This window comes from Lontra canadensis, unplaced genomic scaffold (assembly GCF_010015895.1).
Source record: "Lontra canadensis isolate GAN:19392208 unplaced genomic scaffold, GSC_riverotter_1.0 scaffold14, whole genome shotgun sequence".
Classification (NCBI taxonomy): Eukaryota; Metazoa; Chordata; class Mammalia; order Carnivora; family Mustelidae; genus Lontra; species Lontra canadensis.
This window is the reverse complement of record NW_022631008.1, coordinates 5,806,893-5,821,817: the sequence shown is the minus strand read 5'-3', so window position 1 is coordinate 5,821,817 and position 14,925 is coordinate 5,806,893. Positions and strand designations below refer to the sequence as shown.

Here is a 14,925-nt window from a genome sequence, read left to right as displayed (position 1 = left end):
CTGAGAAGTAGGTCTCTTCAAAGTTTACCTTTATGATATATGTGGAAAATGGATTTTGAAACATATTCATATTATAAATAACATTTAACCTACATAGAAAATGAATTATGAAAGCACCTTAAAAAGTCACCAAGGCAGGAAAAAATATATTAAATATAAACGATCACCTTGTCATTAAAGCATGTTTAATGGTCCCTCCACCTGGGAGTCTTTATTGTCTAGGAGTTGGTATTAGAAGTATGTAAGACAGTAATAAAACAATAGCTCTAAAATTCAGCTACCAGTAAAGCACATGGGCCCTAAACACAACTGCCAGTGGGCTCAGGCCAATAAGGCAAGGCAGCAGTAACAGTTACTGCAAGGCAGCAGTAACAGGAAAGAGCACAGCTGTTGCTTACAGGAATGTTAGTCAAGTACTGTCAAATATTCTGATTTTTTTTTCCAGTGGGCCAGAAATCCAGATTTTATGTAAAATTTCCAGATTTGTAAAATTCATGTGGACCTCTGCTCTAATTATTCCAAATTAGAGAGGTCTTATTATACCTCAATTTAATCCATGTTAACATTCAAAAACTAATGAGGCTGCAAATATTGACTAGACTTTAAAATTGTAATGTTTAACATTAAATAGGATTTTAGAAATAAATAAACTTCTCAGTCATAATCTTTAAATATATTAATATCTAAAGAGCATTACAATTTCAGTCCTCAATGTCGCCAAACATTTTCTGGCAAATAAAAGCTGAGTGGACAGAGTTTTACTTTCCAATTTTAATAGAACGCAAAATGTGTTACAGGAAACAACTTCTAGTTTTCTGTAGTAGGTTGACAGTGAATACACACGAGAATCCAGAAAACACTCACACAACTGATGAATGTGCCAGACCCACAAAATTAACTAATTTTCAGGGACGCAAAGATACTTGTCAATATTGGCCTCCGCTCATAACTTGGTAGATCTCCTTTGAAAATTCACTCTGTAACTATGTCTCATCAACAGCTCTAGTTAAGTTCACCTTGACCCCAGAGGTGACTTTACCCTGTCCTCCACGGAGACCAGCTATATAAATCTGGGGCCTGGGCACTCGACTGCTGCCTTCTCTCTTAGACTGCGTGCCAGCATCCTTGGGTGGGTACACCTGTGAACAATTTTCTCTTCTCATGTGACTGAGATCAGTTTGTACTGAGTGAGTAGCTTTCTGACGCAAATTGGCCTAAAAAGAAAGAGAATATACAGGAATTAGCCCATCTCTAAAGAACAAATATCACCCTAATCTTTTTTCTCAATCCGCAAAGAAATTAGCCCTCCAACACAGCATTTTTCTACAAAACATTAAAACATTAGAAAAACTAGAGCATTATAAAATCCTTTGCCAAGGTGTAGAAAAATACATGAAAGGTTGAAAATGGGCCCAAAGAAAGAACATGCAGATTCAAACTTAACAGTGAGCTCAATTATTTATTAGTATAATCTTCTAATTCCTTCACTATTATACTTTGAGATTCATACCACTTGGATTTTTCTGCCATGCTTGGTTTATTGTTTTAAAAGACAAAAATTTAAGATTTCCTTTGTCTTTTTTAAATGGATCTCACCCAAAACTTTTCATATAAAAATTTCTAATGTCTTTAGGTTATATTTTACAGTATTCTACATCTTGCTTACTCTTTCCATGGATTACTAGTAAACATGAAGTTAAACAGATTACTCAGGCTGGGAAGCAAAGAGGAGTTTAGAAAGAGGAGACTAGGATTTGCTGAAGCAATGAGGAAGTCCAAGGGAAAAACTCAGAAGCATTAGAGCCTATGAGTTAAAAAGTAAAGACCTGGAATGAGAGGAAACATTTCAGATTTTGAGACACTGTGGGTAAGTGAGAACTGAAACCATTTTCCCCCCACACTAAGTTTTCTGTCTACATTAATATGACTTCACTATTCCATTATCCGCATTAGCAGGATTTTACCATTCCAAGAGACCCCTGCCAAAGCAAATAACTTGACTGTTCACTACAGAACATCCTGAAAGACACACCTTCTGTCCTAAGCATCAATACAGACATTATGCCCTAACATTCTTTGCACCCCTGCCCCATAAATCTTCACCCTCGATTCCCATCAATGCTGAGCTCCTTTTTCATGATCTTTACCCAATCCAATTCAAGCCTTCATCCCATCCCCTGACCTACCCTTGGCATTGAAAGACCTGCCTTCCACACAATACTTCCCATTCTCAATAAATTCTGACCTTCCTCTTCCCCCTCAAGACACTTCCAAGGCTCTCCTGAGGTGGTGGTTCCTACTACAGCTTTAAGTAATACACTCAGTTTTGTCCTATCAACAGGTTGTACCAGTAATATATGGGGAGCTGGGATTCAACGTGATGCAATTCTACAGGGTAATTACTAGGTCTCCAGTGGGAAACAGAGTGAAGTGGAGGCTGAGGAATGGGAAGAGAGGGCTTAATCAGTATGCAGTGCAGCCCCACTGAACACCCCAATCTCTTTGCATTTCTAGTCCAGACTTATGTTGGCACCTCTACCTCTCATATTCAATCCAGCCATCACTCCCCCTTCCCCTTTGCCTATTCATACCTCAGACCAACTTCAAATGTCACTGAAGTCAACTTTTTTTTAATTTAACTTTTTGTGTGTTCCAAAATTCATTGTTTAAGCACCACACCCAGTGCTCCATGCACTACATACCCTCCTTGATACCCACCACCAGGCTCACCCAATCCCCCACCTCTCTCCCCCCAAAACCCTCAGTTTGTTTCTCAGAGTCCACAGTCTGTCACGGTTTGTCCCCCCACCTCTGATTTCCCCCATCTTACTTCTCCTCTCCATCTCCCAATGTCCTCACTGTTATTCCTTATGCTCCATAAGTAAGTGAAACCATATGATAATTGACTCTCTCTGCTTGACTTATTTCACTCAGCATAATCTCCTCCAGTCCCATCCATGTTGATACAAAAGTTGGGTATTCATCCTTTCTGATGGAGGCATAATACTCCATTGTATATATGGACCACATCTTCTTTATCCATTCATCTGCTGAAGGACATCTTGGTTCTTTCCACAGTTTGGCGACTGTGCCCATTGCTGCTATGAACATTGAGGTACATATGGCCCTTCTTTTCACTACATCTGTATCTTGGGGTAAATACCCAGTAGTGCAATTGCAGGGTTATAGGGTAGCTCTATTTTTAATTTTTTGAGGAATCTCCACACTGTTTTCCAAAGTGGCTGCACCAACTTGCACTCCCACCAACAGTGTAAGAGGGTTCCCCTTTCTCCACATCCTTTCCAACACTTGTTGTTTCCTGTCTTGTTGATTTTGGCCATTCTAACTGGTTTAAGGTGATATCTCAATTATGGTTTTGATTTGAATCTCCCTGATGGCTAATAATGATGAACACTTTTCCATGTGTCTGTTAGCCATTTGTATAAGTGTCTTTGGATAAGTGTCTTTGGATAAGTGTCTTTTCATGTCTTCTGCCCATTTTCTGACATGATTATCTGTTTGGGGGGTGTTGAGTTTGAGGAGTTCTTTATAGATCTTGGATATTAACCCTTTGTCTGTACTGTCATTTCCAAATATCTTCTCCCATTCCGTGGGTTGCCTCTCGGTCTTGTTGACTGTTACCCTTGCTGTGCAGAAACTTTTGATTTTGATGAAGTCCCAAAAGTTCATTTTCGCTTTTGTTTCCTTTGGTTTTGGAGACATGTCTTGAAAGAAGTTGCTGTGGCCGATGTCGAAGAGGTTACTGCCTATGTTTTCCTCTAGGATTTTGATAGATTCCTGCCTCATATTGAGGTCTTTTATCCATTTCGAGTTTATCTTTGTGTATGGTGTGAGAGAATGGTCGAGTTTCATTCTTCTATACATAGCTGTCCAGTTTTTCCAGCACCATTTGTTAAAGAGACTATCTTTTTTCCAGTGGATTTTTTTTCCTGTTTTGTTGAAGATTATTTGACCATAGAGTTGAGGGTCCATATCTGGGCTCTCTACTCTGTTCCACTGGTCTATGTGTCCATTTTTGTGCCAGTACCATGCTGTCTTGGTGATCATAGCTTTGTAGTAAAGCTTGAAATCAGGCAACGCGATGCCCCCAGCTTTTTTTTTCTTTTTCAACATTTCCTTAGCAATTCAGGGTCTCTTTTGGTTCCATACAAATTTTAGGATTGTTTGTTCCAACTCATTATTGTAGGGGATCTTAACACTCCAGTCTCAGTAATAGACAGATGATCCAAGCAGAAAATCAATAAAGAAACAAGAGCATTCAATGACACATTGGACTAGATGGACCTCATAGATATATACAGAACATCCCACCCTAAAACAACAGAATACTCATTCTTCTTGAGTGTACATGGAACTTTCTCCAGAATAGATCACATACTTGGTCACAAATCAGGGCTCAACCAATACTAAAAGACTGAGATTATTCCCTGCTTATTCTCAGACCACAATGCTATGAAACCGGAACTCAACCACAAGAAAAAAGTATGGAGGGAATTCAAACACTTGGAAGCAAAAGATCATCCTGCTTAAGAATGTTTGGATCAACTGGGAAATCAAAGAAGAACTTAAACAATTCATGGAAACCAATGAGGATGCAGGCATATTGCTCCAAAATCTATGGGATACATCAAAGGCAGTCCTATGGGTGAAATACTTAGCCATCCAAGCCTCCCTCAAAAAAAATTGAAAAATCCTGAATACACCAACTCTCTTTACGCTTTAAAGAACTGGAGAATCAACAACAAATTAAGCCAACCCCACATACAAGAGAGGAAATAATCAAGATTAGAGCAGAGATCATTGAGATAGAAACTACAGATATAGTAGAACACATCAACGAAACTAGAAGCTGGTTTTTTGAAAGAATCAATAGGGTTGATAAACCATTGGCCAAACTAATCCAAAAGAAAAGAGAGAGGACCCAAATTCATAAAATGATGAATGAAAAGGGAGCGAACATGACTAATACCATGGAAATAGAAACAATCATCAGAAATTATTATCAACAGTTATATGCCAGTAAGTTAAGCAACATAGATGAAATGGATGCATTCCTAGAAACCTATAAACTTCCAAAACTGAATCAGGAAAAAATTGACAACCCGAATAGACCATTATCTAGTAACGAGATTGAAGCAGTGATCAAAAGCCTCCCAAAAAGCAAGGGTGCCTGGGTGGCTCAGTCGTTAAGCATCTCCCTTTGGCTCAGGTCATGATCCCAGGGTCCTGGGATCAAGTCCCACATCCGGCTCCTGGCTCAGCAGAGAGCTTGCTTCTCCCTCCTACTCTACCTGCTGCTCCCCCTGTTTGTATTCTCCCTCTCTGTTAAATGAATAAATAAAACCTTAAAAAAAAAAAAAAAACCTCCCAAAAAACAAGACCCCAGGACCTGATGGATTCCCTGGGGACTTCTACCAATCATTCAAAGAAGAAATAATACCTTTTCTCCTGAAGCTATTTCAAAAAATAGAAACAGAAAGAAAACTTCCAGACCCTTTTTATGAAGCCAGCATCACCCTGATCCCCAAACCGGGCAAAGACCCCACCAAAAAGGAGAATTTCAGACCAATATCTCTGATGAATATGGATGCGAAGATTCTCAACAAGATCCTAACAGGATCCAAAAGTACATAACCATGACCAGGTGGGATTTATCCATGGGATGCAAAGGTGGTTCGACATTTGCAAATCAAACAATTAATGTGATAGAACAAATCAATAAGAGAAGAGAGAAGAACCACATGGTCCTCTCAATTGATCCAGAAAAAGCATTTGACAAGATACAGCATCCATTCCTGATTAAAACCCTTCAAAATATAGGGATAGAGGGAACATTCCTGAACGTCATAAAATCTATCTATGAAAAACCCACAGTGAATATCATCCTCAATGGGGAAAAGCTGACAGCCTTCCCTTTGAGATCAGGAAAACAACAAGGATGCCCACTCTCACCACTGTTGTTCAATGTAGTACTAGAAGTCCTAGCAATAGCAGACAACAAGAAGAAATAAAAGGTATTCAACTTGGCAAAGAAGAAGTCAAACCCTCTCTCTTCGCAGATGACGTGATACTTTAATTGGAAAACCCCAAAGACTCCACCCCCAAACTACTAGAACTCATACAGCAGTTCAGTAATGTGGAAGAATACAAAATCGATGTACAGAAACCAGTTGATTTCTTATATACTAACAATGAAAATACAGAAAGAGAAATTAGAGAATCGATTCCATTTACTATAGCACCAAGAACTATAAGATACCTGGGAGTAAACCTAACCAAAGAGGTAAAGGATCTGTACTCGAGGAACTACATAACACTCAAGAAAGGAACTGAAGAAGACACAAAAAGATGGAAGAGCATGCCATGCTCATGGATCAGAAGAATAAACATTGTTAAAATGTCTATATTGCCTATCCTTTCTATACTGTCCATACTGCCTATACTTTCAATGTCATCCCAATTAAAATTCCACCGGTATTTTTCAAAGAGCTGGAAGTAAACTTTTATTTCACTTCTGTTATACTACTTACCAAGAGGTACTAAAATATTTTTAGTGTATCAATGTCACTTGCTAGAAGATTAGCTTCTGAAGAACGAAGTAGGGATATCTATGTTACCTTGAATATGTCCGTTGGGCTCCAGTGAGTTTAGTAAATAACAGAAAAGAACATGGGGATGGAGCTTCATGAACTACAGAAGAGTAACTGATAGCAATATTAATGGAACAAAAAGATCTAGAAGATATACTAGGAAGCTAATCCTTCCTCATCCCAGGAAATCAAGGGACTGAAAAGCTGCCACCAGAAAGGGGGGGCAAGAAAAATGTCAAGGTTGGTGAAAAGCCTATAAAATACTGCATATACAAACGGACAAAGGCTATACCTTGTAAAACGATAGAACTCTCCCCCACAACCTCTGTAGCCATAGCTATCAGCACAGAACAGGCAGGACTTGGCCAGCTTCCCTATTTTTTTGCTACCTCCACCTTTCAATTAAGGACCAACCTGAGAAAGCCAATGATACCCACCAAACTAATCACATAAGATCCCCCATTTTGTGTTAGCCCACTTCCAGTTTCCCCATGTCAAAAACCTCTAATCAGAAAACTCTTTAAACCCTTCCCCTTTTTTTTCACTGTCAAGCTCTCCCTCTTCTCCCACCTGCTTTGGAGCTTCTGCCAACTACAGGTGATGGTACTTGACTCCCTTGCTATAGGAAACTCTGAATAAATAGCCTCTGTTCCCATTTTGGTAAGTCTTTGTTTATTTCCACACCTGATTTCAATCGAAGAGATGGACAAAATATACTAAGAAAAGGCTACAGATGTGAAAGAGTTTCCTTCATACTCTAAATACTTGTTGTTTAAAATGACGAGGTACTGTAGAAAGAGTTAATGGGAGGAATTCCACGGAGTCAGACATGGATGAGAGTTTCAAAGCCATGCTTTGAGGGCAGGCACCTCTTATAATTAAAGTGACTGAGAATCAGAAGGATAAGAGAGCTCAGTGCGTGTAGAGAAGATGTTGACAACAAGAGGGGACACTATCTGGGATATAATAGAGGTAACATTCTGCTCCTCAAAAAAACAAAAACAAAAACAAACAAACAAACAAAAAAAAACAAGGGTATACTTCCATGATTAGAGGAAGCTGAGAGTGCTTTAAATACTAGACCCTCATAGATTAGCACAATAGATGGGTATAGAAAGAGAGAATGAGCAACTACCATTGTTGTAGTTACTGGATGGTATAATTTGAGAAGAGTTTCATCCTTCTCTATATGCTTAAAATTAGAAGACAAGCTTACAAGGTAAAGCTGGCAAATTAATATGCAAAGAACTCTGTATACAACTCATTAGTTTATATACATAATTTAAATTACTAGCTCTATGAGTAATGATACATTAGAGTTCCCCAACCTCTAGCTCTCGGCCTTAGTGCCATCTTCTTGGAAAACCCTGCACCAAGCAAGCCAAGTGGAGGAAGAAGCAATGTGGAGGCTGAAGTGAGAAAGATGAGGCAGAGGTCCAAGTAAACAGCTAGGTTGTACACCCATGGAAGCCACAGGAATAGACATAAGGAAAGCCAGAAGCCAGGGACGCTGGTACAAATTGTTGGACTGCGTGCTGACTTTCTAGAACTTGATTCAGTGGATCTAGAATATCCATTGCCATTTGATCACAACAATCACCTTTGAGAGACCTACCTAGCTCATACCAAAACTGTCCCTTTTGGTCCTATGCCGTGGACCTGTGACTTGTAGGACTAATTCTGTTTTCGTATGTGGCTGAAAGTAATATATATACAATAAATCATCTCTTCCACTGTCTTAAAGAAAAAAAATCCCAAACCTATAAATAATTTTAGAAAATATTGTTACAAACCAATTTTATAGCTTTTCTTCTTAATTCCCATTCATTCCACTCATATGATCTCACAATTGTTGGTGGCAATATGTGCGTATCCGTCTGTGTGCTACTTTCAGACATTGTAATTGGTTTTATATGTTTGTCAACATCCTTCATCTAAAGAAATGAAGTTTTGTAATTAGTAATTATTTAAAAAAATAAGCATTACTTAGGGATAACTAAAAATATTTAGCTATGACAAAAAGATTAGAAAAACAAGAATTTTTAAACATGGACTATACTCATAAAGACAACAGAGAAAATAAGCCTGTAGTAGTGAACTAAATGAGATACCTTTCCTGGGCATTATGGATTTCTTTGTACCGGACTTTGTGAAGTTAATATGGGAGGTATACTTTGGAAGGGGAGAACCAAATGTCACTCATTCCTAAGTCAAATGCCCCTCTCAAAATTGGTAGCAGAAGCGAATAGTTTGTTGAAAACTGACAGTTTAAAATAGCCATTAAATATTAAATATGAATCACATTTGTTTAAAGTATCAAAACATCTTTAGGATATATCTTTTTTTAATGATAGTTGATGATGGGATTTTTAAAGTTTATTTATTTATAATCTCTACACCCAATGTGGGGTTCAAACTCATGACCCCAAGAAGAGAATCCCCTGCTCTACTGACTAAGCCAGGCAGGAGCCCCTAGGATATATCTTGAACCCAAACTATGCATACTCAGCATATTATCCAAGGTGGATATTTCGATTTTCTGCTGTGTCATTCACAACCTCACTGTTAAAATATTAAATATTAATTCCAGGCTAAACAAGATATGATTATATTGTATATGAAATTGCTGGAGGGGGTGGTAGATGTCCAAAGAACTCATATCACAGTAAAGAGAAGGGAGAGAAGACTGGCTTTTTTTTTAAATTCTAGTATAACAGTGTTATATATTTGTTTCAGCTGTAGAATACAGTGACTCAACAATTCTAAACATTACTCAGTGCTCCTCACGATAAGTTTTACTCTTGATCCCCTTCACCTATTTCACCCATCCCCCCACCCACCTCTGCTCTGACAACCACCAGATTGTTCTCTATATTTAAGAGTCTGTCTTTTTTTCTCTTTTTCCATTATTTTTGTCTCTTAAACTCCATACATGAATGAAATCATATGGTATTTATCTTTCTCTGACTGACCTGTTTCACTTAGCCTAATATCCTCTTGATTCAACCATGTTGCAGCAAATGGCAAGATTTTATTCTTTTTTATGGCTCAGTAATATTCCTGTGTATATATATATGTGCCACATCTCCTGTACCCATCCATTCAAGATTAGCTTCTTACTCCAAGGGTACCTGGATGGCTCAGTTGGTTAAGCATCTGCCTTCAGTTTGAGTCATGATCTCAGAGGCCTGGGATCAAACCCCTTATTGGGCTTCCTGCTAAGCAGGAAGTCTGCCTCTCCTTCCCCATTTGCCTTCCCCCCCGCCCGCCCCGGACCCACACTCTTTCTCTCACTCTCTCAATGAAGAAGAACTTAAAAAAAAATTCTTACTCCAAATCAAGCAACAGATAATCATTGATTGCCCTACCATTTAACATATCATTTTTGCCTTCAAAATGATGTTATGATATAATTAGATAAAAACATGCTGCAAGATGATTAGCAATATAATAGAATTCAAGTAAATGGCTAGTAAATAATTATAAGAACTACAGCTCTGAAATATGAAAGTCACTGAGGAAGAGCTGGGAATTAAATATATAGAAAGGGAAAAACAAGACCAATTAAATGGCTGGGGGAGGGAGGGAATTGTTCTTTAATGGAAAACTACGCATTATCTACTTATAGCACACCTTTCTGATGATCTGATTCTAGCCTTTCACTGTCTTCGAGGAATCTTACAAGTCTGTAAGTTATATATAAGTGGTAGCAAGGCCAAATAATTCTTGTCTATAGACACACAAATTCATAATTCCTTCAAGGTTTTTTTAATAGAACTTGGCAATGTAATTTTCAAATTTATAATGGAAAGTCAAGAGTCAAGTATAGCCAAGATTCTTTAGAGAGGAAAGAGTGGGAGAACTTAGTCAACAGGTATCGAAACTTATAATAAAGCTCTAATAAGATATAGGTAAGAATTTTTTTAACTGAAAAACTGAATAGAGAACCTAAAAATTACGTCTGTGCATATAAGACACTGTAGATGTAGGGAAACGACAGAGTATTGAACAAATAATCTGGTACAATTCACTACTCAAATGGAAAAAAAATTAAAATTAGATTTTCACCTCCTCCTAAACATAAAAATCAAATCCAAGTCAATTAAAAACTTGGGTGTGAAAGGTAAATCCAGATTCATTGCAAGACAACGTAGGAGAATATTTTTATGATCTAAGATACTTGAGGATTTCTTAAACAAGACAGAAAAGTTAAAGACAGAGAAAAAAGATTAATAAAATACATAACTTTCATTTGTGAAAAGACACCACAAAAGAATAAAAAATATAAAACTGGAAAAGCCTAGGCCAGTGGAATGCAGTCGAGAGCCTAGGAACAAAACCCTTTCCGTAGGAGAATTGTTAATTCAATGGAGGTGTCATCACACTGAGTGGCATCGTACTGAAAAGCATATATTATTATTATCATTACCAGTCACTGCTGGGATCATGTACAGTTTTAGAAGTAGGCAGAGTAAAAAATATAACTAAAACCATTATGTTTTATTAAGACATACTTAATGAAACTACTAATTACTTTAAAAAAAAACTAAGTAAAAGGTACTTCTTATGGATGGGACAACCCAATATAATAAACACGAAAAATTATTGATCATTTCACTTGATTATTTTAATGCAATTCCAGTTAAAATCTTGGGAAGATTTTGGGGGGGAACTCGGCAAATTTATTAAGAAAATTACATGGATATATAAAGATTTATGCCTGACTATCTAAGACAATTTTGAAAAAGTAAAAGGGAAAGGAAAGAGGTTACCCTCTCAGGTAGTAAGATATGCTAGGAAGCAATAGTAAGGAAAGCAGCATGGTACAGAGTGCGGAGTGCAGAGACAGACACACACACCTGTTCTCTTACAGCTCTAAGTTATCACCTGTGTTATCTGTGCTAAGCTTCTTTAATTTTAGATAAGAAAATACTATATAATTTTAGATAAGAAAATACTATAATTATTTATCTAAATGTAGCATTTGTCTTTCAGAGTTTTCCAGTCTAATTCATCAATTTGACTCCTTCACTTGTTTTCCTTATTTTCTATGGATTTCATTAGTGTCCCTCTTCCGGGATGAATCTCTTTCTGACAGTGTTAGAGGCCCTCTTCGGAGCCTGTCTCTGCCTGGACTTAGGAACCATTCTACAACAAAGTCTAACTTTAAATTAACTGTACTTTTAAAAGTCGTAAATTCTTAAAATACCAACTACGCTAACCTGAGAATATGGAATGAGGGTTTCGAACTGTTGATGAAGTTCCAGGAGCTGAATTAATTCTGCATTTTTTTGGGCCTTTTCTCTAATGAAACCAATATAGTTTTCAGGATTTTCTGCAAATAAGTATGCAGCATCTCTGGTATTGAAAGTGTAATACTTTTCTTTATATTTCAAAATCCCAATTGCTGGATTTCCTGAAAATTAAGAGAAGGAAATGAATTAGGCATAAAATATTAAGTGATTCTATGTTTGTAGTACATCCATAAAACCATCCCCATATACTGCATATTTAACATATGACTTATACTTTTCATTTTGCTAAAATGGTACAATTTGCAATTTTAAATGATACATTTTATTAAATGATATTTTATGTGAAATTCATTTAATCTTAAACTATGGTTTGTATAAAAATTTGCTATCCAGATAGAAGATGTTTGAAAAATTTTTATGAGAACCACTTAGACATTTGATGGTTTTTTCAACTCTCCTTTAACTAAACTACTACAAGCATTGTTTTAAAAGTAATTCTATAAAAACTATAAAGACAGGACATCTTTTTCAAAATACAGGTTTCTTCTTCTTCTGTTTTTATTTAAGATTTTTTATTAAGTAATCTCTACATCTAACGAGGGGCTTGAACTCACAACCCCAAGATCAGGAGTCCCATGCTCCACCAATCGAGCCAGCCAGGCGCCCCCAATATAAGTTTCTATGTTAAGAGCTATTTCCCACTGTGAACAAATACTACATAAAATAGGAATTATTAAATATCCACATAATTGGTAAGAGATAGTAATACTGTCTTGCTTATTTTTTCACGTGTTCAACAAAATGTATTGGCCCTATTCCTGGCACTAAGGATATAAAAGAAAACAAAGTTCCTGCTCTCAGTAAATCAACAAATATACCATAGGCCAGAGAGTACTGCAGATAAAAAAAAAAATTAAGCATCAAGCCAGCTAAACACATGGTAAAAGGAAGAGGGTGAGGTTGATATTTTAGATCAGGTGATCTAGGAAGGCTGAATAAAATGAAGGAGCAAGGTAGGTAGCTGTATGGGGGATAGAGTTTTCCAAGTTGAGGGAATAGCAAGGCAAAGGCTCTGAGGTGAAAATGTGTCTGGAATGTTCAAGAATAGCCAGAAGGCCAGTGGGGCTGGAATAGTGAGCAAGGGAGATTGGATGGCAATGAAATCAGTGACGTCATGTGCAAAGGACTTCAACTGGTAAGCCACAGTGTCACCTTGGGGTTTAAGCCACGTAGTCTGCAGTCCTGAACAGGAGGGATGTCCTACAGAATTCCTTTGAGGTAGTGCGGATTGCTGCTGCCCAGAAAATAATTATGTAGTAAACAAAGTTATCAGGATTCAGAGAGGATTCTGACACTCACAAGCCCTTCTACTTTCTTATTTCTCTCTTTTTACTAGAATCCTAGTTAGTAAGCTGAAAGGGTCCAAATAGACCTAGACTAGAAACCAGGCTCTCCTGAATCTTAGTCCATAGATTTTCCAACCACATCACGCTGACTGTCATGGCCCTACAGCCATGTTTCTCTGTGTTTGTGTCTCTCATGACTCCCTTCCCTTCTTATCTGGGCTGGATGCATGGATGGAGGGGGAAAGGGAAGAGAAGGGAAGGGAAGGGAAGGGAATGGAAGGGAAGAGGAGGGGAGGGGAGGGGAGAAACCATCTATATTTGTCCTGTTTTACTCCTTCATGGCTCTTGACTCTTTCCTCCCCAGTATCAGTGATCCTCATGGGGCCTCCGAATACTATTCTCTCAGGTCCCTATGGTAAATCTTCTGTTATTGTCATTACGAAAAATCTAATAACAAAAAATGAGCCAGTATGTGTGTTCTCTAGCCTATGTATACACACAATTCCAAGAAATCCCTCTAATAAAAAAGCAATAAATAACTATGAAATATAACAAAAGAAATAACAAAGAACAGAAAAGGAAGAGGTTAATGATGTAAGGTAAATTAGAAATAATTTTATCAGGGATGGCTGGGTGGCTCAGTAGGTTAAGTATCTGCCTTCTGCTCAGGTCATGATCCTAGGGTCCTCAGACTGAGCCCAACATCAGGCTCCCTGCTCAGCAGAGAGTCTGCTTCTCCCTCTGCTCCTCCCCCTGCTTGTGCTTTCTTTCACTCTCTCTCAAATAAATAAATACATACATAAATACATAAATAAATAATTTTGTCAAACTCTTTTCACTCTAGCCCTAGCTGACTTTTTATTTCCAATTCATAGAGCACTTTTTGGGTAGTAATTTCTGGCTTACTCTTTGTTTTGAGGAAGCTCTCGTAATATATACATCACAGAGAGATTTTATTTGATAAAAATACTTGCCATTTCCTTAGACAGATCTGACTTATGCAGAAATCCTGATTTGTCAATGGACTGTAACCATAAAGTGACAGTGTATTATTTAATAGACATAATCAGCCAAATTAGTGTTGCTCTTTCAAGTAATTACTTTGGAAGATGATCTACTTTAGCAATGCCATGTGAATTTCTGGAATCCTTCATTGGACCTATGAGTCATCAGTCCTTTTATGATACTGTGGCATCCATATTTCATTATACACACATTCCATCACTTATCATTTGTAGCCCCATTTCTTGGTTATGTCAGTATACCAGATCATTCTGTGAGTCCTCAAAGATGAAGATGGTCTGGATCATCTTTGCAGCTCCTTTCTTAGTTCATCATCAGATCCCACAAAATTTTAAAAAGCGAGTAAGTAAAAAAAAAAAAAAAGTGACAACAATAGCACTTTATTCAAAGAAAAAATGAGGAAGTGAAAGTAACATTATTTCCAACAATATACCTGGAAGGAGAAGACCATCTGTTGTAGCAAATGTATAAGGACAAAATCCGCGACACTGAATTAACAACTTATCAAAATTTGCTGTTGTTTCTGGGAAAAGCCATTCTTGTTTTCTGAAATCTACCAGATGTACTCTATCTTCTAAAATGAAAGAGGACAAGAACAACTTCAATCAACGAGAAGAGTAAACAACCCAAGGAAATGAGCAGAAAAGACTGGCTGCTATGTGACTAAAATAGAGAGGGATCAACTTCATT

At 37.5% G+C, this 14,925-nt stretch overlaps 1 protein-coding gene across 4 annotated transcripts in view; it reads right to left on the bottom strand.

Moving 5' to 3' along the window:
• Positions 1 to 714: 714 nt before the first annotated feature.
• CFAP206 (cilia and flagella associated protein 206) overlaps positions 715 to 14,925 on the bottom strand; it is a 32,849-nt gene continuing 18,638 nt past the window's right edge. For all 4 annotated transcript variants that reach the window (XM_032858079.1, XM_032858081.1, XM_032858080.1 and 1 more), the window contains exons 10-13: positions 14,669 to 14,809; positions 11,834 to 12,027; positions 8,405 to 8,545; positions 715 to 1,214 (exon numbers count right to left, since the gene is read on the bottom strand). In XM_032858079.1, coding sequence (XP_032713970.1) covers positions 984 to 1,214; positions 8,405 to 8,545; positions 11,834 to 12,027; positions 14,669 to 14,809 — 707 coding nt within the window. In that variant the 3' untranslated portion in view covers positions 715 to 983. The remainder of the gene's footprint in view (positions 1,215 to 8,404; positions 8,546 to 11,833; positions 12,028 to 14,668; positions 14,810 to 14,925) is intronic.